We start from the raw sequence: 26,762 nt of genomic DNA on the forward strand, positions 1-26,762 counted from the left end.
CAGCACATAGTGACATGGGTAGGATTTGTATGTACTGTGTGTGATAACATTTCCATTTGCTTCGGTTTAGTTTGAAAAGTCTCAACACAATTGGGCAGCCCCTATCTCATGTTGAGCTGAATCTGTTAGAAACAGTCCTGGTCCCTCAAAGCGTGCTCTATTCAAAAGGTAAAGCTGAGTACACGTAGCAGTTTCAATGTAGGAAACTGGATAGAAATCCTTTGGCACCCCTTGTAATGAAATTGGTTATACATACAGGGAGTGTGCTATACTGTACTGTGTAAGGATCCTTGGCTAATTCACAATGACAAGAGAGCACTGCACTGTACTGCACATTGCATTTACATTTGAAAAGAATATATGAAGAAATGAAAGACAATGACATAAAAAGCAGCAATGTGCACTGCATGTCATCACAGTAGTTTGCAGGTGTGTGTGTCCCTGGGGATCAGTGCAGTTTGCAGGTGTGTGTGTGTTTCTGTGTGTGTGTGTGTCCCTGGGGATCAGTGCAGTTTGCAGGTGTGTGTGTGTCCCTGGGGATCACAGCAGTTTGCAGGTGTGTGTCCCTGGGGATCAGTGCAGTTTGCAGGTGTGTGTGTGCGTCTCTGGGGATCAGAGCGTTTTGCAGGTGTGTGTGCTCTGGGGATTACAGCAGTTTGCAGGTGTGTGTGACCTGGTCCCTGTCGCTCTTGTTATGTTTAGTGCCGGGGGCCCCGGGGGGAGTGAAGGCCGCCGCGTCCTCTGGCTCAGTAGTGTTCGTCTCTTGGCTGCCTCCCCTCAAGCTGAACGGCATCATCAGGAAATACACCGTCTTCTGCTCCAACCCCTACCCCACGGTAAGCAGCGGCAGCGCCACTTCATCACGGTGTAATCTGCAAAGCGAGATCATCTTTCATCATTGATCCATTGTGATTACATCAGGAGAAGAATGAGTTACAGCCTGCATAAATCTCCCTCGTCCCTCCCGTGATGTCTTCATCTGTTTAAAGAAATGTTGAAACATGGAGTTTTTGCATCAGACAGAGATTGAAGATGTATAGGAGAGATACAGCGGAGTCAGATTGAAGATGTATAGGAGAGATACTGCGGAGTCAGATTGAAGATGTATAGGAGAGATACTGCGGAGTCAGATTGAAGATGTATAGGAGAGATACTGCGGAGTCAGATTGAAGATGTATAGGAGAGATACAGCGGAGTCAGATTGAAGATGTATAGGAGAGATACAGCGGAGTCAGATTGAAGATGTATAGGAGAGATACAGCGGAGTCAGATTGAAGATGTATAGGAGAGATACTGCGGAGTCAGATTGAAGATGTATAGGAGAGATACTGCAGAGTCAGATTGAAGATGTATAGGAGAGATACAGCAGAGTCAGATTGAAGATGTATAGGAGAGATACTGCAGAGTCAGATTGAAGATGTATAGGAGAGATACTGCAGAGTCAGATTGAAGATGTATAGGAGAGATACAGCGGAGTCAGATTGAAGATGTATAGGAGAGATACTGCGGAGTCAGATTGAAGATGTATAGGAGAGATACTGCGGAGTCAGATTGAAGATGTATAGGAGAGATACTGCGGAGTCAGATTGAAGATGTATAGGAGAGATACTGCGGAGTCAGATTGAAGATGTATAGGAGAGATACTGCGGAGTCAGATTGAAGATGTATAGGAGAGATACTGCGGAGTCAGATTGAAGATGTATAGGAGAGATACTGGAGTCAGATTGAAGATGTATAGGAGAGATACTGCAGAGTCAGATTGAAGATGTATAGGAGAGATACTGCGGAGTCAGATTGAAGATGTATAGGAGAGATACTGCAGAGTCAGATTGAAGATGTATAGGAGAGATACTGGAGTCAGATTGAAGATGTATAGGAGAGATACAGCAGAGTCAGATTGAAGATGTATAGGAGAGATACAGCAGAGTCAGATTGAAGATGTATAGGAGAGATACAGCGGAGTCAGATTGAAGATGTATAGGAGAGATACTGCGGAGTCAGATTGAAGATGTATAGGAGAGATACTGCGGAGTCAGATTGAAGATGTATAGGAGAGATACTGGAGTCAGATTGAAGATGTATAGGAGAGATACTGCGGAGTCAGATTGAAGATGTATAGGAGAGATACAGCAGAGTCAGATTGAAGATGTATAGGAGAGATACAGCGGAGTCAGATTGAAGATGTATAGGAGAGATACTGCAGAGTCAGATTGAAGATGTATAGGAGAGATACAGGAGTCAGATTGAAGATGTATAGGAGAGATACTGCAGAGTCAGATTGAAGATGTATAGGAGAGATACAGCGGCTTCAGATTGCCAGAAATGTCTTTAAATTTGCTAGGTGGGCATTAGCCAGGACTGATGTTTTTTTTTAATACAGTTTTTTCTGTAGTGGAATTATGCCAGTTAAGCAGGCAGTTTAGTTTAGCTTAGCTTAGTTTAGTTTAGTTTAGTTTATTCACTTTGTGCCCTCAGTGTCAACACGGGTACATTTCAATAGTGCAAGCACTAATACAAAGAGCACAACCTAACAGCAGCGCCTCTTGACACCTCAAGGCTGGGTTGGATGACTTCTTTGGAGGGGAGAGTCATCTCTGTCGGAGCCTCAAACCCCACTTCATGCAGCCCCTGGTGGTCCCTGAATCTGAAGAACTGGGATCCACGGTGTTGTTGCTAGTGGTTAGGGATAAAGCCGATTAATGATAAGGGCAGTGTGTTGGAGTCTCTGTAGAGCCTCTTTTCTCTCTTTTCTTCGCAGGTAATCAGTGAATTCGAAGCCTCCCCCGATGTGTTTTCTTACCAGATCCCCAATCTGAGCCGCAACCGACAGTACAGCATCTGGGTGGTGGCAGTGACGGCCGCGGGGAGGGGAAACGCCAGTGACATCATCACTGTGGAGCCTCTCACGAAAGGTACACTGTCTTCCATTCAGCTTGGGTGTAGTCTCTGGTTCTGATAAGCAGGGTTTTGTTTTTGTTTCTTAAATTTCGAAAGCTGTATTGGGTCCAATCCAATGTTCCATTGGTATATATGCACCTTCAATCCAGGTCTAGACTTTTAGAGCTTGATATTTTTGCCAATGATCAGGGTCAGAATAATTTGTGCCATAGAACAGAGAAATAATGATTGTCTGAAAGTTCCAGATTGTTCATCATTTTGCACAATTTGGGGCCTAAAGGGATACGTCACATCATCCGCATTTCCTGTATATTCTAATTCTAATCTATTATGTTTTCTTCTGTATGCTTCTCTATTGCTGCCTATGCTTTATTATTTGCCTTGCCTGCTAACTATTCCCACAAAAACTGCTTCTGAAAAGACTCCTGATTTTCGGGAAGTAAGGTTTGGGAAGCACCTTAGCGTTGCGCACTAAAGCCTACAGATGAAACTGAAGCCAGTGCAACACATTGTTACCCAACAAGAACCTGGAAGGATCCAGATTTTTTTTAGTTTTTTTTCTTTATTTATTGGCAGTTGAGTTCGCTTTCAAAATGTTAGTGCTGGCATTATGAACCTGGGGAGTCTACCAGCCCCTGTGCCTCTTTCCTCGCTAGATCATTTAAACTTTTCAGAAGCTCCAAGACACAAATCCCCTATGTATATATCACCCCCCCCCCCCCCCCCCCCCCGGCCTCTATTTGTGCAGCTTCTCGTCTTGTTGACCCAAAGCCCTTTGCTTAAAAGGCTGTTTAATATTTAAACTCACACGTTTTCTCCCCCAGCTCCTGCCAGGATCCTGACGTTCAGTGGTACCGTGACAACCCCCTGGATGAGGGATATTGTCTTGCCCTGCAAGGCGGTAGGAGATCCATCGCCCACCGTGAAATGGCTGAAGGAGAGGTAAACGCAATCCCAATACCACATACACAGACCGGTTCATTTCATCATGTCCATCAAGACCAATTGAAAGTGCTAATTAGCTGCTGGAGCCTTGGGGTGCTGTGTGTCTGGTGTGCTCCGGACTGGACTGCAGGTCTTATCTTCTGTAGGCCACAGGCACATTAAAGGAATATACACTGTGGGGTGCAAATGTATCAGAGCACTTCAAGATGTGTCTATCCTTTATATACCCAGCAGCATGAAAACCTCTGGGGGTGAGAATTCCAATTTCCACTCAGTAATCAGTGGAGTAGAAACAATAGGCAGTCATGTGTGAAAATGTTAGTGCTTTAATTAGACATCTTAAACAACTTCTAAAAAGTCTCGGGCATTTTACCATTTGTGGCTATTTGTTCTTTTTCTCTTACTATTTTAAATGAATTGCATGTTTGGCCTATTAGTCATCAGTTAAATTAGTCAATCACTCATTTGCCTATTTTGACAGAGTTCTGTGATTTTCACACAGACTGATCAGGATAGCACATGTACCTCAGCTCCTCCCCATACTAGTTCTGTGCCTCCTCATATTCTCCATCAATACAAACAAAATGAATAGACCTGGACACCCTCTGCAGGTGAAAGAGGAATTCAACAAGCAAGATTAAACTGACCTACAAAACAGCGTAGCTTATCTAAAGAGGAACAAAGTGCACTGCGGAACATACAAAGAGGAGATGGTCTTGTAATGAAACCTGCCGACAAGGGAGGAGCCGTGGTTGTGTGGAGTAAAGATCTCTGTATAACAGAAGCCCATCTGCAACTTTCCCATACTAACGTCTACGTTAAGAATCGCACTGATCTCACTTGGCATGGACAGGTCACTGTCATTTCCACTAGCAACGATGCATCTCAAACAATCTGTTACCAGCAATCTTCACGTCACCTAATTGTAGAAAACCCTCATTGCAGTCGTTTCTATTTACTTTCTACAATCCACAAACCCAACAATCCAGACCGTCCCTTTGTGTCAGCCCGCTCCTGCCCCACTGAATTCATCTCAAACCCAACAATCCAGACCGTCCCGTTGTGTCAGCCTGCTCCTGCCCCACTGAATTCATCTCAAACCCAACAATCCAGACCGTCCCGTTGTGTCAGCCTGCTCCTGCCCCACTGAATTCATCTCAAACCCAACAATCCAGACCGTCCCTTTGTGTCAGCCCGCTCCTGCCCCACTGAATTCATCTCAAACCCAACAATCCAGACCGTCCCGTTGTGTCAGCCTGCTCCTGCCCCACTGAATTAATCTCAAACCCAACAATCCAGACCGTCCCGTTGTGTCAGCCTGCTCCTGCCCCACTGAATTGATCCCCACGTCTTGACGATATCTTTAAAACCCTTGCAGAATCACTGCCCTCATGTCAAAGACTTACACATTTTCCCCAAAACATTGGTAATTTCAAAGAACAGCACCATTGTGACAATCCTGTTCTTTTTACGATTCACTTGTGGTTTTCCAGACAAGATCATCACTAAAGCTAAATTTTGCATTTCTAATATAAACAGAAAGGCTGCTTTATATAATAATAGTAAACAACATGCAGATGACAGAATTCCTCTGGTCCTCGCTATATATATATATTTATTACATGCGATGCTAAGTTGCAGTGCTGTGGTTCCTGCCTTGCTGTCTTTTCCACTGCGTAGTTTTCTGGGTGAATACCCATCGCTTGGGTTCACAGTGTTCCCCAGGGCAACTTTTTGCATGGAAAAAAAGTATTTATTTACGTGTTCATTCCTTAAGAAACCCATTGAGATTTAACACCTCTTTTACAGAGATGTCCGGAGAGGCTGAAGGGGCCAGCGGTAGCAGCAGAAGCACAGCACTGCTGCCATTACATAAAATCACATACAGCGTTCACATCAATTACATTCAAGTTATACACAGAGAGCACTCAATAACTAAACCATTTTGTTATGAACTGTTGATGAGTTACGGGCTTTGGACAAAGACACAGCTTTTTTGAGCTTCCCTTCATTTACAAACACCTTCTCTTCCGTTATCCGAGAACAGGACACGCTTTCCTTCTTATTTCTCGGTTTGATAATTCACGAATTTGGTTAATTCACAACTAGGCCGTGTTGATTACAAATATGACATAAACTGTGACAATACATTGTATTTTTATCTTGCTCTTAATTGTATTATTACTTGTACTGTGATTCTTGAAATGTATTTTTGTTTACGACTGTAAGTCGCCCTGGATAAGGGCGTCTTCTAAGAAATAAATAATAATCAAAGCAATAACCCAAAGTATATTTTAAACCTATCTGTTAAATGGGAGTTTTAGGCTACTTTTTATTTCTTTATTTTTTCAGTAACTTTGTTAAGTGTGAGCTAGAGGATCTTCAGCTACCATTATAGTAACCAGCTGTGTTTGGGGCTGGTTTTGAAAAACAAAGTAATGCTCAACACATTGACGAGCCTAATGTTAAAATTCTGGTGTTATTAAACATGAAACTGATTGTTGTAGTTAACCATGCATTCGATGCACTGTGATTTAGTACTGGGAGCCCTTCTCCGGTGATGATTGACGGACGGCGCAGTATCTACGGCAACGGGAGCTTTGTCATCCGAACTGTAAAAGCTGAGGATTCTGGGTACTACAGCTGTGTTGCCAGTAACAACTGGGGTTCCGATGAGATTGTTCTCAATCTTCAGGTGCAAGGTAAGAACCCCATCTCTCTTGTGCTTTTAAATCGGGCCCTTCTTGTCATCTGATCTAAACAGCTGCCAGCAAATCCACTCAGCACGTCTATATGATGTGCTGTTTTCTTGAATTGTGTGTTTTTTTAATTGAAGTGAATTGAAATTAGCAGGCTACTACCTGGAACTGTTGTGAAACTCGCCCCAGGGTTGTTACTGTATGATTAAAAATGGAAAGTAGTTTTTTTTTTTTTAAGCATACCTTTTTTTTTTTTGGTACCTTTTTGTCCATTAATGATCCTGTACCACTATTTTAAAGAGCGTTTCTGTTGACCACTATGTTCTTGTTAAATAACATTCCAATTGACTGCAAAAACTAAATGTAATTCATTAATTCATGTATTTATTTATGTGTTTGATCATTGTGCCTAATCCTCAGAAACAGAGGATCCTCAGCCTCTCTGAAATATGAACCCTAAATGTGGTATGTGTAATAAAAAGTTTATTGACTGCCAACAACAGTTTACAACTGTTTCATAAAAATGTATTTTATTCATCAAAATAACTTAAAGCTTTGTGAGTAGGGGCCCATGTTGATTCTTCGCAGATCTGTGGCTATCATATAACAAGCTGTACAGTACAACCTCATCTCTAAAACTGCAGTTTCTTTATGTTAAGCCTGTTCCTCTGTTTGCAGTCCCTCCTGACCAGCCCAGGCTCACTGTGTCTAAAACGACCTCCTCTTCAATCACACTGTCCTGGATACCTGGAGACAACGGGGGGAGTTCAATCAGGGGTGAGCACAAATAGCAGCTGTTACCTACAGGCTTCGATAAAGGAGTGGCAAAGGGATGGGAGCTTCTGCTGAAATCCTCTTCAAGGGGTGACCTTTTATTATCCTGTGATGAAATATAGCTGCCAGAATCAAAGATGGTTTTAAGTGAAATTTATGTACAGTAATGTGAAATTATAGAATAATCCTAGTGTGTGTGTGTGTGTGTGTGAGTCTCTACATATTCTTTGGCTTGACTCCCGCTGTGGTTTAAGTTTTAAATGGATGTGAACGTTGCTAATACAAATTGAACTTTTAATTACTAACACCTTCATAGTGAAGAGTGTGTTTGAATTGGTGGTGCTTCAACGATTACAAAGGTTAGGAATCTAGATTAGAAATGGAATAATGAAGTGTTCATTTTATTACGGTATATTACACAGCATCTATGTGAGTCTGATAAATATTCATTGCAGAGTTTATGTTCAGTTTATAGTCTCAGAAATCCTACCATGTGGCCATTTTGTCTCATCATTTATTTAACTTCCACCATCCATGTTTTAAATCTGGCTTTGAAATATTGGTTAAGAGCAGCTTGACACAAGAAAAAAAAAGCATGGTTTAATTGCCTTTGTGTTTCTCAATACCCTGCCTGCCTCCTCCTCCAAGGTTACATCCTGCAGTACTCTGAGGACAACAGTGAGCAGTGGGGCAGCTTTCCCATCAGCCCTAGTGAGCGAGCTTACCGACTGGAGAACCTGAAATGTGGAACGTGGTACAAGTTCACACTGACTGCCCAAAATGGAGTGGGGCCGGGGCGCATCAGTGAAATCATTGAGGCCAAGACTCATGGGAAAGGTACGGGACGGGCTGTCATATTTAAAACTGTATCACTGGGAGAATAAAGAATTGTTAAATGACAATCACAGGATGTGTGCTTAGTACATGTAGGAAATATTAGTGCATGTACAGTAGTTAATGTACCTGTATTGTGAAATGTATCCTTATTTATTAAAACCACCTTTACTACAGGTCTAGTCTCTTATTGTTACAAAACAAAGCCAGGCACAGAGCAGAGATTAAACTAACAAGCAGTGCTGCAGGGTCTAACCACAGTAAAACTCACGTTAAAAAATGCTTTTAAATATAGACATAACAATTTGAAGAAAACTGAATCCTGCACATTTTAAAAAGTAGCTTATATTAATTACTAGGCCGGTAGTGTAGGTTAAATTAGGATGTAACCATTCTACATGTCCAGAGTTTTCAAAGTACCTGACTTTCCTTGTTCTGTCCGCTCAGAGCCCCAGTTTTCTAAGGAGCAGGAACTCTTTGCCAGCATCAACACCACTCGAGTCAAGCTGAACCTGATTGGCTGGAACGATGGCGGTTGCCTCATCACCTCCTTCACATTGGAGTATCGCCCCTTCAGCACGGCGGTATGGACCACTGCCCAGCGGGCCTCACTCTCCAAGAGCTATATACTGTACGACCTGAAGGAGGCGACGTGGTACGAGCTGCAGATGAGGGTGTGCAACAGCGCGGGGTGCGCAGAGAAACAGGCCAAGTTCGCTACACTCAGCTATGATGGCAGTGAGTATGTTTTCGGTTCAGTATGTGACACAGGGCTGCTGCAGTCCTGCTTTGTAACATTTTCATGACCTTTCAACTGACACCGTTGACCAATTTAGAGTCTGCTATTGGAGCAACAGAACACCAACAGAATGTTGAAGGATCGCAAAAGGAAGCATTCAGGAATTTGCACAACCCTGCTGCTGAAAATCACCAATGTCCGTGCCTATGGGAAGCTCCAAAACGCATGCATGATATGTCTTGCTGCCTCGTAGCTACTTTGTTCTTTTACTCAGCTGGCAATGCAATCAAGATAAGAAGGCTCACCCCTTGTGGGTGGGTAGAGTGCGCATTTTAACATTCCGTACCATTCTCAGCACTTATCGATGAGGAGACCTGTTTCTTTGTGTGAGTTACAGAGGTCATCACTTGCGCACTATATTTCAAAGACTTTGAATGTGCTGAACAAGGCAATACCTGAAAAGAGGTCTGTGTCAGCATTATAAAGCCAGTTTGCTATGCTGTACTGTATAACCAGCACATAAATGGAAACCTTGGTGAATTTTTGCTTATTCTTGCTTGCTGATTAATTGCTCCCTCGTTCCAGCTTTTGCATCTACGAAATGAGACCTGATGTTTGATATACTGCTGAAATCCAATATTAACCTTGCTGCCGAATTACTCTGATTTCAAAACTCTTTTTAAAACCATGCTTATTAACATCAGAAAAGCACGAGGAGAGATGGGGTGCTGCTGTTCTGCAGTTATCAGTTCTGTTGGCTTAAGGACGTATGATGAACTCTGAAAGCGAGGGAAGGGATATTCATTTGAACAACCTGCTGTCACTTCATCAGGGCTGCGATCATAGATGTGTTTTTTTTTTTTTCCTCTTCTGAATTATAAAGGAGGCCTGGTTGGGATCATTACTCTGTCATACAAATTTGTGGGTTCTATGATGAATAGGCTGTAAATTCTAATTTAATTTGATGCTGTCGTCAGGTACTGCAGCTGGGATGTCTGTATTTTTATGACACTTCTATTACGGGCGTATTGATTGCAGTTGTGTGAATTAAATACTGCGATTGAGAAGGGAGCTGGAATCATTTACTCTCGAGCAGTTCTATGTAAATGCTAGATGTCTACGTGCAGAGTGTGCTGATTTTTTTTATAAAAACGATCTCAAACAGTGCTAACTTAGCAGTGTTGTGCTTTATTTAACCAGCTGTTCCAGTGCAATTAACAACGGCATGTTTTGGTCAATACACAGGCAGTAGCTATTGCTCCCTTGCACTAATGACAACATGGTCAAGGGGAATCACTCATTAATATTGGTCCCAAAGCAGAGATACACTGTTGGATACTGACATTAGTGTGAGTTAAATAAGAGGAGCTTTCACAGTACCTATTATCTGGTCATTTACCAAACGATATTCCATTTCAGTGCAGTGGCACTGCAATGTACCGCTGGACAATTACACAAGGGCAGTTGCAATGGTGGCCCAATGGTAACACTTTCATATACCACCACAATGGTGTGAACCCAACACACAGTGTGTATTGGCGTCATACCAGTACCTGTGTGTTGCTCAATCTAATCGGTGTAATATTTGTAACAATCACTGTGTTGCTATTACTGGTTAGTCCTTCATTTCTCTGGTTGTTTTGCTAGGTTTTCTTCATGACAGTAGCCTGGTATTATAATGGGATTACCAGTGGTGTTTTTTTACAGTACAATGCTTTGTTAATTAAATGTTGCCTAATCCATTTGGGAACTGAAATTCGAATCTGGTAGATAGTAGAGACCTGCGGACTTCAACCCTTGACAAATATAGTCTTAAGATTTTTTAATTTTATATGAACAGACTTGTATTATGTATTTACATCATTTTTAAGGCACGATCCCACCCCTCATTAAATCAGTGGTGCAGGACACAGAAGGCCTGCCGACCAATGAGGGTCTGAAGATGATGGTGACCATTTCCTGTATCCTGGTGGGCGTCCTGCTGCTGTTTGTGCTGCTGCTCGTCGTGAGGAGGAGGAGGAAGGAGCAACGGCTCAAGAGACTCAGGGGTGAGTGAAACATTCAGGATCTTCTGACTCTCCACACACCACATACTGTGCACAGTGTTAACAAGGCCATCTCACTCTCCACACACCACATACTGTGCACAGCGTTAACAAGGCCATCTCACTCTCCACACACTACATACTGTGCACAGCGTTAACAAGGCCATCTCACTCTCCACACACCACATACTGTGCAGTGTTAACAAGAAGAGGCCTGCATGTTCACTGTCCAGTAACTGACAAGTGGCCAGAATTAAGTCATGAATTCTCTTTTTACAACCCTAATTGACAGACTAGCGCGTTTGTGAAGTGTGGACAGCAATACCTGTAGGGCTGGTAATTCCAATGAATTTACCTGTACATATGAACTAACGTCCTTTATAAAAGTTTACCACAGTATTACCTTATGTAGTTTTACAAAATCAGATTATGTTGTTACAGTGGTTTTTGTATGTCCTTGTTCTTCCACATTATTGAAATGTAATGCAATAGTAAGTAAGTATTTTAATGAGACAGTGGTAGTGATGAATACAATAGAACCAGTAGTGAAGCTCCTAGGTAAAACCTTGATATAATTGAATGTCCATTACACCCCAACATTCTGCTTTCTCTCAGCTCATGTTTGTCTCGGTAGCTTATTACTGTCCAGGGTCATTGGATCAGATGAGCTTGCATTGAAAACACCTGTGTGAAATTCAAATAGTGCCACTCAAATAAAGACAGCATGACTATATTATGAATGTTCATGAATACCATTTTCTCCTATTGTAAAATGGTTAAATTGAACCCCTTAGGCTAGCATGTTCTTTCGCATATGGAATTCAAATGAAATTCCATAGATCAAAACATATAAAAACATACAATCCCAAAGCACACATACAACAGATTATAAACCGCCTCCCCAATGGAACCTATTAACAGCAACCAGATGTATGCTTTTGCTGAGCGTGTAGATCTCACACAGTTTAAACCACAGCAGCTTCAACGCGTTAATATCAACTTTCCGTCTGTTCTTCATTTAAATCGAATGCCTTATAATATGTTTACGTGTTCAGTGGCTAACTCTAATCAAGTTGAGTGTACTGAAATATGCTCTCAACTTGATTAGAGATAGACAATATACAGCAGAGTCTCAGTCTGGAATCTTGTGTGGAAGCCCATACAGAACTTTATTTAACAGTACTGTACTTGACAATAGTCCTTTAGTGCAACACTATAGATGTCTTATTTGTAAAAATAAGTTTGTTTGTTTCACATCATGTTACCCATCCATGTCCTGGCCTAGTCAAATGAAATAATAATAATAATAATAATAATAATAATAATAATAATAATAATAATAATAATAATAATAATAATAAAGGAAGGTGGTTTTCAGAGATTATGAATCTTGCCATGCACTTCAAAGCTGTTCTCATTTCATGTGAATGTGCCACTGGAGGGCTGATGAACCCTGTATTGACAGCAGGATATACTGGTGCTGCTATTGCGTTTTATTGGAAGTTCTGAATGTCGGTGCCTGTCACAGCATGACTCACTGACTTGGGGAAATGGATTGGTTGGTATTTACTGAAAGCACATAAACCACAGTGTGCACAGCAATGAGATCTATAGCTCTGACATTACCCTGGGACACCTCCAGCTGTAGTTGGGATAAAGAGTATAACCCAGACCTATATATTATTTATGTTTTCTGTTTAGATATGTTATTGTAGTTGGCACAGGTTAAGCATAGTACAGGCAGCAGTAGTGTAAGCATATTTCGGCTAGTTTCACAGACCACGATTAGCTCCAGCCTTGGATTACTTTACCTAAATTAACATTGCATGGTCTGTGATTTAGTGAAACTAGCCTACTGTCAGCATTGGATTGTAGCTTGGGAGGTTTAAAGCCGGGGTGTTTTTAGTGTGGTGTTATACAGCTGGTTTCACAGGCCCTGATTAGCACTGACCTTGGACTACCTTATGTTACTTTAGGTAAGGAAGACTAGTGCTAATCTGGGCATGTGAAACCAGCCGGTAGGGTTCAAAGATATTTTAAAATTCACATTTCAAAAGAGAAATGTAATTACACATTTTTTTTAATTTTTTTATTACAGATGCAAAAAGCTTGGCTGAGATGCTAATGAGGTAATTATCCTATGTAATGTTAAACAGCAGTGCATGGATTAGATTTACTTGTATTCTATTTAGTTAACAATAGATTATAAAGTGACTTGGGTGAACAGAGCTGATTGGTTTCCAGCAGTTCCGTAGTGCTTGTTCCATTGTGGAATGCTGTACGTTTCTGCGGAGTTGTACTGTTATAAAAAGGATTCTATTCAAAGAGCTTTTTGTATGTCTACAACACTCACGTTTTTCTTCTGCAATCAGCCATTTTAAAATTGCAATTCCGAATCATATATGACAAATCTCTGTTAAGGATCTTATCTTGTGTATTGATGTCGTCCTGTGCATAGAACCCATTGTATGGTATGAGTACATCAGCTGTGATTTTATAATAAGTGAATGCATTGCGTGTTACAACAGAAATCATTTCGCTCAGCTCAAACTGCACAAGATGACATCACTTACAACAAAAAGAGAGTCCCCGCACACGGCATCCTAACTTATACTTACACTTTGTTGTGATATGACCTCTCAGTTTATAAAGCGTGTGTACAATGTGTCGGCATAAAGAATATCTTAATCACTCTCAGACAGTCAATGAAAGAAAAGCTTTATTTTTATACAACAAATACTATAACAGTAAACAACTTTTCTATTTACTGTAAAGCAAGTCTTTGCTACTCTTAGTAGTTTAATTGGATAGACTGTATTTACACAGTCTACACTGTATGGGAGTTAATGTAAAATGTGTGTGTGTGTGAGAGAGAGTGAGTGTGTACCATATGTGTGACTATCCGTTCATTTTTGTTAGATTTTAAAATTTTCACAGGTGTCTCTGCCCTTTCTCTTCCAGCAAAAACACCCGGACTTCGGACACCCTGAACAAGCAGCAGCAGACACTGAGAATGCACATCGACATCCCCAGAGCCCAGCTCCTCATCGAGGAGAGGGACACCATGGAGACAATCGGTACGGCAGCGCCTGCCCAAATCCAAGCGAGCCCGTCTGCTGCCTGCGCCAGGTCTCACTGTGGTGAATGGCTGCTCCACACCAGGAATACAAACCGCTTCATTGCAACCCTCTGCACGTTTCTTCGTTTGTTTGTTTGTCTCTGCTTTTCTCTTAGTATTTTTTACTGAATATACAGGGTGCCCCGTATGTCAAGCATCATAGGCAGTATGGTATATTACACCCATTAGGATCTGTTAAATACAGCTGGGCGGCCACACCCCGATGACTATCTGCACCAAACATCAAAGTGATCTGAATTCTTTCCTCTTTCTCCTCTGAGAAAATGAATGCCCATGACTTCCAACTTCTGGGACATCCTGTATCCTGACATCCAGCCGTATCATGCTTATTATCCACCGCTGAGCCACATATTATGGGACTCCCTGTCGACTTCCGCTCGCCGTATTTGAAATATAATATATATCTAAAGAGCTGCTTATCCAGCCACTTCTAAGAGTTGTGTGTCCTCTTTGTCTTCACAGATGACCGATCCACAGTGCTGCTGACGGATGCAGATTTTGGAGAGACATCGAAACAGAAGTCATCCACCGTCACTCACACGGTGCACTACCAGTCTCTCTCACAGGCCACAGGGCCGCTGGTCGACGTGTCTGATGCCCGTCCAGGAACTAGTAAGTTCCACTGACTATGACAGAGTTTAGCAAAAGAAAACTACAGTTCAGTTCAGCACAAACCCCCAAGACACAGAATTTAAGAACAGGGATATTTTTTGATGATTATGGAATATGATACGGATGAGGTTTGAGGGCCCACCGCTGAGGCCTGCTAGATGAAGCAATAGACCCCCTCCCCCCCCCCCCCCCCCCCCAACCACCATTCTCTCTTCTCAATGATTTAACCAAGGGGCAAATACAGAAATAAAAGGAGGTGGCAATTGGGGGAGGTGGAGAGATGTTAATCAGGTGTACATATATAGAACAAATTAAACTGATGCACGGTTACAGGAGGCTGTGTGGTCCAGTGGTTAAAGAAACGGGCTTGTGACCAAGAGGTCCCCAGTTCAAATCCCACCTCAGCCACTGACTCATTGTGTGACCATGAGCAAGTCATTTGATCTCCTTGTGCTCCGTCTTTTTCGGGTGAGACGTAATTGTAAGTGACTCTGCAGCTGATGCATAGTTCACACACCCTAGTCTCTGTAAGTCGCCTTGGATAAAGGTGTCTGCTAAATAAACAAATAATAATAATGATAAAGGTAGCACAGCAATATTGCAAAGTCACATTTCACACTGCACGCAAGAACAGGGTTATTAGGGAAATCAGTGTGTAACAGACTTAGCAGTAGTCATTAAAGTAGCTACTGTAAAAAGAAAGTATTACTAATCAGCTCTTACATCTGTAGAACAACCACAGTGCTTTTTGCAAGGAAACAGCAGAACAGGCAGCAACGTTGTTTTACCTCGTTAGAATGTGTGTCTGCACCGCAGAGGGCCTGAGACAATTAACAATTTAATTCACTGTTGCAAAACCGTGGGTACTGCCTAATTAACATTTCTCAAGTAGCCTAATGATCCCTGACACATTGGCTGCGTCAGTTAAAGTCAATGGGGAAGACAATTGCTTTAAAAAGTCCTTGCAGGACTTGCATAGATGTATATCTTCGGGGCAGCTCAATATATATTGAGCAAACGGGCAGTAATAAAAATCAAAGTGGTAGTCTAACATTTAGCCAACCCCTGTGTATTTCATTATTTTTAGCACACAGTGGGCTTTGCCGTCACATTCCACACAGGGCTGCACAGGTTCCCTCTAAGGATGAGTGGATATAATCTATAATTATGGGAACTGAGAATGAAATATGTATGTTACTGTCTTATACACTCACTTTAACCCTTTCACGCATGAAAGGTCAGTGCAATTGGGTAAAAAAAGTAATGAGCATTTTCAATGACCGGAACGGTTTATACAATATTTATACAGATCAATGAAAAGAACGAAGCACTAAGCCCTCCATACACAGAGGTTGTACAGCACAGTATCTACAAGGTCAGAGTAAGAACGTGAACCAGAGTGTGTGCCACTGAGTCACAGCACTTTTTACAATTAGTTATTTTGTGCACTTTAGCCTTAAGGGATAAACCTCTCGAGACTCAAGCCATTAAGTTTTTTAAATGGGTTCCTTTCGTTAAAATCTGTACCACAACCATCATTAATTAATTTGTGCTGTATCCTTCTTACAATAACTAGATTGAAAGCATTCTGTGACATCAGTCTTTAATCTAAATTTCGATTCATCCTGAAAACTTAAAAAACAAACAAGCCATGGCAGTGTTTTCTTATTATCTTTTTATGTGTATATTATTTACCCAGTAAAAAGGTATTGTGAAGAGGCTGCTTTTATGTTCAAAGACAGTGAGTTCTGAAGATGAGATGCTTGATATACAGGGTTTAAAGCTACACTGAAAAGGAGTAAAGTCACTGGAGCGGATGAGAGCAGTGTTAATTCTTGTGTTTTGTACTTTCATAGACCCTACAGCCCGCAGAAATGCCAAAACAGGCCCCACAGCACGGAACAGGTACGCCAGCCAGTGGACACTGAACAGACCCCACCCGACGATATCGTCTCATACCCTCACCACAGACTGGAGGCTGCCCACGCCACGGCCCACGGGCTCCGTCGACAAGGAGAGCGACAGCTACAGCGTCAGCCCTTCCCAGGACACAGGTACCGTCACCGTGGCAGCATTCCTGCATCCAGACTGGGAGGCGCTGCAGGGGGGCGGACTTTCAAAGCATTCACTCCAGTCTCTTGAATTTTTAAAAGGAAAAAAAAAAATCCATACTAGTTTTTAAAGGGGAAGTTGTTGTTCTGTTGCTCTAGTTCTAAAGACGATTCCATTGATTTACTAAGAATTGCTCAAATGAGATACACCCTACTTCCCCGAAGGCTTCGGCATTGGTCAATCATGTTTCTCATATTTATAAAGGGCAGCATTTCCATTGTTCGTTCTCATTACCTTGCAAGGACACCCTTTGAGCTAGAAAAACAATCTTCTTTATTTGAAAAGCAGTAGCTTGGAGAATGCCTAGGGTGTACCCTTTGCAGGGCTCAGACACACAGGACAGCTTGGACCAGTGGTGTGAATAATACTGTAAAAACAGAACCCTAGTCTGAGTGATTGAAGATCAGTTGTATTTGCAGCCCCGGATGAGAAATAGTTGTAGAAGCATCCATCAGCACAGAAATACATTACAAAAATCCCTGGAGAGCTGATGTGTAGCTTGCTAGCAGTGGCCTATCATACTTACTAGAGAGTTAGTGAGTTTTTTTTGTTTTTTTGTCACATTCTTTCAATCTCCCTGTTTATCTCCCTCTCAGGGAATGGCTGCAATGTGACATTCCCCTGTGATGGATGTATGCAGTGGTGGAATTGCCTGGGTTTGTATTACTCTGATGACAGGCACAAGCTTGTAGATCAAGGGCGAGGCACAGTACCTAGTGACTTCCAACCTAACATTAAACCCACTGCAAAAATGAGCCAGGCCCTCTTGCATAAGCAGTTGCAAGGTCTGGTCAAACAGAAAAGGTAATAGCGTCAGGATAGTCACATTATAACAGCTTTGAGACGCAGATCCCTCTTGTGAACGTAGCAGGGCAGGGACAATGTACAAACCTGTAGGTGTTTTGTTCTAGAGACTTTAACCTCATTTCACTGTCCGGGGTCAGAATCCGTAATGATGCAGTGCATCACACAACATTGCTAATTACACGTGGCTATTGCAAGCAGGCCCGTGTCTCATCCACGCTTTGCTTCTATCCCTGTAGACCGAGCACGGAGCAGCATGGTGTCCACGGAGAGCGCCTCGTCCACGTACGAGGAACTGGCGCGGGCTTACGAGCACGCCAAGATGGAGGAGCAGCTGAGACACGCCAAGTTCACCATCACAGAGTGCTTCATCTCGGACACGTCGTCGGAGCAGCTGACAGCAGGGACCAATGAGTACACAGACAGCCTCACCTCGAGCACCCCCTCTGAATCAGGGATCTGCAGGTTCACAGCCTCGCCCCCAAAACCTCAGGACGCAGGGAGGGTCATGAACATGGCTGTCCCTAAGGCGCACAAACCAGGTAAGAGCAGCGAGGAGGAGGCAGATAGGAGTTAGGGGTAAGACTGTTTGGAGCTGGATGGTTTTTATCTACAGGATGAAAATGTCATCCAGCTTCTGCACGTGCCTCAGACTAGAGATTAAGACCTTGTGCAATTAAGAAACACAACAGCTTTGAGTCATTCTAGCTTTTGGTCTAAGCTTAGACACGCCTTGTGTACAATAAAGACACACAGGAAAACCTGGAATGGAAACCCTCTGCATCTGCGTTGAGGATTATTCTCTTAGTTGCTTTTTTTTTATTTTGTGAGGGATCAAGGTGCTCTGTGTTGCACCATGCAAACAATGCATTACATTAAAGATATTCCGACTCGACAGCAATGCACGGTGCTGACCTTCATTTCAATTCCACTGCCAGTGAGTGCACACAGTTGGGTGCCGTATTTGTCCAATTTCACGGAGCAAGATTATCATTACTGCACTCGCTCTCATCCTGAATCTTCAGAAGTCTCTAAGCTCTTCTAAGCCGTGCTTTCTAATAACATGAAATATCCCCCTGCTTTGCACTGCCTGCTGGATTTCAGGACACCAGAATTTGTTACCTTGTTTATATTTGTCTGATTTTATTTCTAGCGAAGCCCTCGAGTCTGTTGGATATGCTTTTCCCTTTCATGAAGGACCATCACCTGCCCTCTTCTCTCACCCAGTCATTCACCACCACCAACAATAAAGCTGCATCAAGTGCAAGTCACACTAGAAGTGGGTTTCAGGTTTCCCACATTGTGTAATGAGCACCTGCGTAAACATTTCAGTTCTGGAGCTTGTTCTGTTGACAGTCTGAACCGCTGCAATCAGCTTTCTAAACGCTCCAGTGCTTCAGCTCATGCTTTATTGATGATGTTTACAAGTGCCAGATAATGTAACTTATCAGCCCCTTCTTGCCAGTGGCCCAACACACAAAGTTATCTGCTGATTAATCTATGCAAGAATCCTTTGTATGTACAAAACTGTAAGACTCCTCGGTAGCATGTGTCTCTGCATACCATTCCATTCCAGTTCTTCCTGCTTTTGCAAAGACTGTATTATGCTGAAGTGCCCTCCTGCATCTTGATAGGCTTAATCGGTGTTATTGTCATTTTCTTTGAGGATTTTTCACCTTCTCCGCTCCCTTATTGAAGAATCCACAGTATTCTGTTCACGTGCATCGACAGAATAGTGCTCCGTAAATGCATGTTCTGGAGCAGACAGACACTGAATGAATGTGTGCAGTGCAGTAAGTAAGGGGTATGATGGACTGAAGGGTGACGAACAAACAAAAAGAACGTTGTAAAACTTCCAGAAATGAAAACATCTTCACGCAGAAACAGAAAAAGCCCCATTCATACTGTTATTTCCTCAGACAGAATTGAGGACGGATACTATGTATTCTAGCTTTGCCAGTGTTCTCCTCATAAGTCCCCTCAAAAGTACTTCCTGTTCACAGATTTTTTTTATTATTTATTTATTTTTTTAAATATATTAATAGCAGACGACTTCTGTTTCCATTAATAAACCGTGAAAAGATAGCTCAGGCAGAGTTTTTGAATGACGGAAATCTTTCGATCTATGATGTCACCTAAACCCCTTGCTGTTTTACCAGTTTATAATGGACATTATTATTGATGTCATATAAGCTAATAGATTGTGAGAAGGGGGTTTCGTATTGTTATCAGAGATGTCGACTGGTGCAGTTTGTGCCAGAGGACCGCGAAGCGAATCCGAGTGGTTCGGCCTGCTCAAACTGTGTGAAATGATTTCAGTTATAAAAGGCACCCTGCATACCACGTACTGTATGAAGTTTTACACAAAGGAAGACTCAACAACTGCTATTAAACATAACTGTTGTTTTTTAATTCCAAAGCCGTGTTCTAAACTCAATGTGCTGGGATGTTGACAGATCCTTACCAGCTGATTTCTCATGCGTGATTTATAATTATTATTCTATAACTCAACCAGTAAACGTACAGGATAAATGCCTCTTTTGCTCATCTAGATATGCACTAGCCAGCTGGAAACTAGAGGTAATAGAAAGCAATTAGTTCTGCAGGGTTAAACAGCCGTGTCATCACTGATACCCACTGAGAGTGTCACCGGTGGTGTCCTGCAGTGTAACATCAGATGGTGGGAGATAGCTGTCTTGCATCACTGTTAAAAGATACGTGAAAGGGGGTGGCAGGAGGTCCTACAGAGGAATCAAAAGGTGTGCGTCTCAACCCGTTGCATTATTCATCCTTCATTACTTATTCAGGCTTTTTCCAAGTTGGAGGTTTTTAAAGTGCAGATTGGTTTACATCGACTGCAGGTCCTGTTGAGATGTCGTAATGATACCTGCACCCCTGATCCGCGCTCCACACGGTGTTCGTCCAGATTCAGATTGACAGGTTTTAAAGATGCCCTCTATCTTTTACATGAGAGTGATGGATAGATCTGCTTGTTTTGTCAGGATTTTTAAGTTGCAAACCTGCCGGTATGTAGCGCACTTCCTGGTGTCAATTTGATTTATCTAAAATCCTTTAAGTAACTAACTCTGGCAAGTAACATTTCACCAACAAAATCAAAGCAGTAAAGAGTAAGAGTGTAACGAATCGCTGTGTATCGATGAATCGTGATACTTGCTTTACATGATGTATTGCATCGTACTAAAGGTATGTATCGTTTGTATCGCGGTACAAGAACAAAAGCACAAGAGCTTATTGTACAGTAGATCACCAAGTGGTTCTTGAATGAAGGATGCATGTGTTTTTTAATTGGTATAAATGCATAACCTCCCTGTCTCATCTCATTTTTTTTGGTTTTGATTTATACCCCGTTTCCTCTAGACACGCTTTGGTGCACCTATATTTATAAGGCTGACAATAGTGTGGATAACGAAAATGAAAACGGCAACAAGACTTCTTTCAACCTCCATGTTCACAAACGATCTGTTGTTTCTGAAAAGCCATAGAATCCCAGCGTGCTGTGTGTCACAGAATGCCGTCTGACCTCTGATGTAGCGCAAATACTTCCAAGGTTCGCTGTACCTGAGGTTCACTTTACTGCTTGTAGCCTGATATCTATGGGATAATGTATTCATCCTAAGGAAATTCAATTAAAACTGCCGGCCATTCATCTCCTTGACAAGTTTAACAACGCAAATTAAAAACTTTTAAATTACTTTTGAGCCCTGAATAGATCAATGGCCAAGGTCAAAGGAGAAGCGCTCAAAGCTTTCACAGCAGCCCAGTCACACAGCACGGTATGTGGAGCTCAGAACTAGCAAGCAAATGATTTGGGGCAATTAAAACAATATCTTTTTGGGGCACAATAGGTTTCATATCTCCATGATCAGCTAAGCTTACTGCAGGTCTAACCTCAAGTGACATCAAATAATAGAGAACTGGGACTGCATGCCGGAAGAATGCTGAAGTTTAGAGACTCCTTCATGCTCTCTGAACTGGAATAATATTTAGATGTGTCGGATATGTACTTATCATTTGTGACTTGTTGTGCACTCATTGGTATTTGGCGTGTTAGTAAAAGCATATTTTACCTTTAGAGCTGTCTCTGAGCGAGGTGGAATTTCTGTAATGAGGCCGTTGTAAATCTTTTAACAAATGTCTCAGGGGGACACCTTTATACCCCCAGTGGATAACTTTATACTGACCACATTACAGAAACTCCACCTTGCTCAGGCTTGCTCGGAGACAACCCCAAAGGTGAAATATATAATATTTATTAAACCTGCAAAATATCCACGAGTGCAGAGCATATAAGAGGGTACTGTATAGAGCATCCCTTTGACTCCATTCTGCATTTGTATAGCTAAGTTTTGAGTAAGACAGTATGAGGCTTCCCCATGGCTGGTTTTACCCTTGGGCACAGAGATATTTTCCCTGCTGCTGCTGCTGCATTAAGATAAGAGCCCATCAAAGGAGGTCCATCTTGATGCATGGGCCACTATAATTGTCCTTCGTAAAGCAGAACAGCCAGTGTTGACAATAAAAGCAGCCGATCGATTTAATTGTTGCATCTCCTGGAAAGGAATTTAATTCCCACCACTGCTAGTAGATGCATGCTTTACATTCAAATCAAACCCTTCTTGCAATAGCTCCCGCTCCATAGGGCCCTGAATCCATACTTGATGGATCATGTGATTGATTCAGCAGTTAACTCTAGTACAGAGATGTGTCATCCCAGGTGCTTGGATCATGTTTAAACGATGCTGCACCATGTTAATCAAGGTTTCTCCATCAGCAATTAACATCGTCGACTTAATTTGGCCCCTATTTGCTGTGGTTAGCCATAGCCATAGCCATAGCGATGATGGTTAACAATGGTACCAGGCCACCATGTGGTTATACAGCTTTTAACCTCATCTCCTCGACAGGGCAGAGAAACCGTAACAGCAGGGCATCACACAACACCGCCTGCTTCACGTGCTACATGGGGATCTAGGTTTTTTTTCTTCATATTTATCTGCTATTACCTTTAACCCATTAAGTACCAAATTACATTTTCTTTGAAAAAAATCAGAACACAAGCTGTATTTATGTAATTTGATACATTACCTTCAGACTTAAATTAGACTAAATTATCATAACAATATAGTTTAAGGAGAACAGGAAGATGATGCCAGTTAAAAATACTACAAAGAAGCCTGTCCTCAAATGAGGACAAGGGCACTTAACGGGTTAATAACAGGCTTCTTTTTTCTGTCCCTTATTCCAGCAGGCGAACTCGTGCATCTCCCTCCCTATCTCAGAATGGACTTTCTATTAAACCGGGGTATTGCAGGCCCCAGCAGAGACCTGGGCCTCGGGCAGGCCTGCCTGGAACCTCAGAAAAGCCGCACCCTGAAACGCCCGGCCATCCTTGAGCCCACGCCCATGGAGGCCCCCACCAGTAGGGAAGTCCAGCAGTGGCAGCCGGGCACAGCGTCCACATTACCTCAGCGGGAGGGAGCGGACCTGGGACAGGTGGGCAAAATGAGCAGCTCCCAGGAATCATTGCTGGACTCGCGAGGCCATTTAAAACAAGGAAGCAACCCCTACGCAAAATCCTACACCTTGGTATAACAAAGAGCATGGGCCGGACTACAAAAGAAATATATTTAAAACAACAGCAGCAAAGCAAATCGATTAAAAAAGGTTGTAAATAACATTTCCAAATTCCAAAAAAAAAGAGCAAATTGAAAAAAGGTACCGTTTTTTTTTTTTTTTCCTTTTCTTTTTTTTTTTTTATTCATAATTTTAAATGACACCAGATGAAGATTGCCAAAATAATTTATTTCAAATGAGAGAAATATTATTATTGATACTATTATTATTATTATTATTATTATGATTATAATTATTATACAAGAAGAGGAGGAGGAGGGATCTTCAGACAGCACCTCGATACTTGATTGCTTTCTTATGTCTGAGTGGGAGCCACCTGCGGACTTGGATGCCTGTCAGTTTTTCTATCAAAAAACAAACAAAACACATGCAAAAAAAATAATTACAAAAAATAAAAACTGAAAGAAAATGAAAAACAGCAGCAACCTGTTTGACCGTCCAATCTTCACAGATTGTTATGTTTTTAATAATTTCCTATGAATGCATGGGATCCAATTGAAAAAACAAACAAACAAAGACTGGAAATCTGACTTGAGAATTTGTGTCACACAATGAAACTGAATACAATGTGAAGAAGAGTTATTATTATTATTATTATTATTATTATTATTATACAAGAGAAAAAAAATAAGAAATCACTTTTATTTGTGGATATTACAGGGAAATTGATTTGGTAATAAAGTCTTTAGTCATGTTTGCACACATTATTTGTATTTATTTGTTTTAATCAGGAAATGGGTCCTCAATTGATCGTGTTGATTTAAACAGAGTGCTGTCAGTGATGGGCAAGTTCATTTATAAACAAGACGTTTCCAAAGCACTTTCTCCAAGGGCTCAGTGGGCCAGCAGAGGTTATCTTTGGTAATTTACACTGACGGAAGCTGCAACAAATAGCTCACCTGTGCAGTAAATGCCACTTAGGGGTTTATTACTGAAGACTGCTTGTTGAAGTCTATGATATCATGATGCCCAAATACCCCAAAGAGCTCTGTGTTCTCGAGTCCTGACATCACTGAAAGTGTCACTCAAGTTGAGGTTCCAAAAGGGGGACTTACCAATATATACTTTGCTTCAGAACTGTGCTGTCTTCAAGCTTGTCCAGTCAGGGAGGTGTGGTGTGTGTGTGCATTATATATTTACATTTGGAAATAGAAGTTACAAACAGAATGATGGCACAGCAATAGGCTCAAAATTAGGTATGCATTTTGCAAGCACGTATATATGAGCAAATGGGAGGAAATGTTATTGAGTAAATTAGACAAACCATTAGAATACATCAGATATGTGGATTTGAATTAAATTAAATTAGCAAATGATATCCACCCTAACATTTTGGTCGATTTAAGGTGGACAAAATCTGAAATTGAATTCTTAGACACCTTGGTTAAACTTGACCAAGGATCTTTTAAAACAGATCTTTACTCAAAACCTACTGACATGCATCAGTACCTACATATGTCATCTGCACGTCGTATCTATACTAAAAGAGCAATTCCTAAAGGACTGGGTATAACGATAAAAAGAATATACAAGGATAGCAACCTTGTATATGGTATATTTTGCATAAAATGTTGTAAAATAAGTAGGAGAGACAGGTACATCATTATATAAAAGAATACAGAATCACCTATCAAATATAAGAAATAAAAACAGGAAATGAACCAATAGTTCACCACTTTACAAGGAACAGGCACACCATGGAGGACCTAAAGTTTGTGGTTTTAGAACAAATTTAATTAGATCATGTACAATATAGAAGAACAAATGAGAAGAATTTGATAAATAGACTAGATACCATGATGCCTGAAGGTTGAAATGGAAAGGAACAGTAGATAGTTACATCATTAGCTACATAGTGAATGACATCACAAAGACATTAGATTTAAAGAGAAATAAATGTGTGGTTACCATGGCATCAAAAAACCTATAAATACCTCCAATGTTTGTTTTCAAACGCACTTTCCCTTGACAAAGGTATGTTAAACATACTACTCACTCACTCACTCAGTCACTCACTCACTCACTCACTCACTCACTCACTCACTCTCCTTTCTTTTAAACAGTTTTTACCTCCTTCTGACCACAGCCTCACACACACCCCATGATGGTGAACCAAGGAGAGCTTATATACAGCTGGCAAACCCAGTAATGATCCATTTACTGCAGTGTAGAAAATTGAAGGGATATGAAAGAAAAGGTTTTTAAAAAATGTACACAAGGTTTTATTTTCAGGACATTTGGGGCAAAAGCCCTTCTGCAGCTTTTCTTTTTAAACCCGAAACGTCCTGATATATATATACTGTGTGTGTTTAGTGGCTGGATTTTGGTTCAAAGTGGAAGTAGTTCATTATTTTACATAATGTTTCTTACTGTTGACTCCACTTCTTCATGCAGAAGTATAAAAGCAGGTGGTGTTCTACGAAGCACTTCAGAATAATAGCAAACCGTAAATAACAAGGGAGGGTCAAATAAAAAAAAAAAACATTTGAATGGGATTCCAGTTCATATAAATAAGGGAGGGGTCAAATAAAAAACCATTCGAATGGGATTCAAGTTCATGTAATAAGGGAGGGGTCAAATAAAAAAACCTTCGAATGCTATTCCAGTTCATGGAGGTGTTTTAAAATTTCTGTCGTGAAAAAAACTGAAGTCCTCCCTGTCAACCACAGGTATGTAATAAAGCAGTCCTTTTCGGGTTATTGCAGCAGTTCCAGCATTCTGCTATCAGGTAGCGTACGCGATCTTCAGATGAGACGTAAAACCGAGGAGCATCTACTAAATGACTAAATAATAGAATCCATGCAATGAAACCAGTAACTAGATGTATCCACCAGATGGTGCTATGTGATAATTGAAAATTGTAATAAGATATTACAATAATAATAAATACATAGAATTATGTAGTGATTTTGTGTGTGAGGGGGGGTGGGTGGGTGTATATATATGTACAAAATCACTATACAATTATAATTCTATATAAGATCTTGCAGAGTTAAGGGTTTGAAGATGCTTCCTGTTCTGAAAGAAGAGGTCATACCCTTAAACTAAAGCACTTGATATTTCCTTTCTGGCTATAGCTCGCCCACAAAACTATTACTGATTTGCTTCCCAACTTGAATACGTTTTCTCCTTGGCTCGGGCACCGGCCTTCTACTGTTTATAAAAAACTCAACACAATGTTAATTTTGTCTTGTAGTCCATTTCAGGAACAGAAATACTATTCCTATTGCGTAGCGGTTTTCCTGCATTCCAGGTTTTAAAACAAGCCTGCTTAGCCACAGTGTACAGGTAACAAGCTCAGGTGTGTCTGTATTAAACTCAAAGTGAAAACCAGGAATGGATCAAACTGCTATGCAGTGGGAGAGTCTGGGTTTATTGTAATTCAATTTCTACTTGTGTCTGGCAAGATAACACTGAAGGTATTTTCTGAAACGTTTGTCCAGCTTGAGCTGAAAGCACTACGTACTGTACTGCTGCACGAGCTATGGGTTACATCTGCTGCATTC

At 41.4% G+C, this 26,762-nt stretch overlaps 1 protein-coding gene across 1 annotated transcript in view; it reads left to right on the forward strand.

Annotated features, from left to right (window-relative positions):
• LOC117405878 (cell adhesion molecule DSCAM) overlaps positions 1 to 23,672 on the forward strand; it is a 174,801-nt gene extending 151,129 nt beyond the window's left edge. Inside the window, exons 20-33 of the mRNA XM_059030798.1 lie at positions 703 to 836; positions 2,759 to 2,912; positions 3,723 to 3,840; positions 6,382 to 6,545; positions 7,221 to 7,319; positions 7,965 to 8,153; positions 8,598 to 8,888; positions 10,761 to 10,937; positions 13,033 to 13,063; positions 13,896 to 14,011; positions 14,536 to 14,685; positions 16,542 to 16,739; positions 17,841 to 18,143; positions 22,868 to 23,672. Coding sequence (XP_058886781.1) covers positions 703 to 836; positions 2,759 to 2,912; positions 3,723 to 3,840; positions 6,382 to 6,545; positions 7,221 to 7,319; positions 7,965 to 8,153; positions 8,598 to 8,888; positions 10,761 to 10,937; positions 13,033 to 13,063; positions 13,896 to 14,011; positions 14,536 to 14,685; positions 16,542 to 16,739; positions 17,841 to 18,143; positions 22,868 to 23,214 — 2,471 coding nt within the window. The 3' untranslated portion in view covers positions 23,215 to 23,672. The remainder of the gene's footprint in view (positions 1 to 702; positions 837 to 2,758; positions 2,913 to 3,722; positions 3,841 to 6,381; positions 6,546 to 7,220; positions 7,320 to 7,964; positions 8,154 to 8,597; positions 8,889 to 10,760; positions 10,938 to 13,032; positions 13,064 to 13,895; positions 14,012 to 14,535; positions 14,686 to 16,541; positions 16,740 to 17,840; positions 18,144 to 22,867) is intronic.
• Positions 23,673 to 26,762: the final 3,090 nt, after the last annotated feature.

Source organism: Acipenser ruthenus, chromosome 9 (genome assembly GCF_902713425.1).
Source record: "Acipenser ruthenus chromosome 9, fAciRut3.2 maternal haplotype, whole genome shotgun sequence".
Taxonomy (NCBI): Eukaryota; Metazoa; Chordata; class Actinopteri; order Acipenseriformes; family Acipenseridae; genus Acipenser; species Acipenser ruthenus.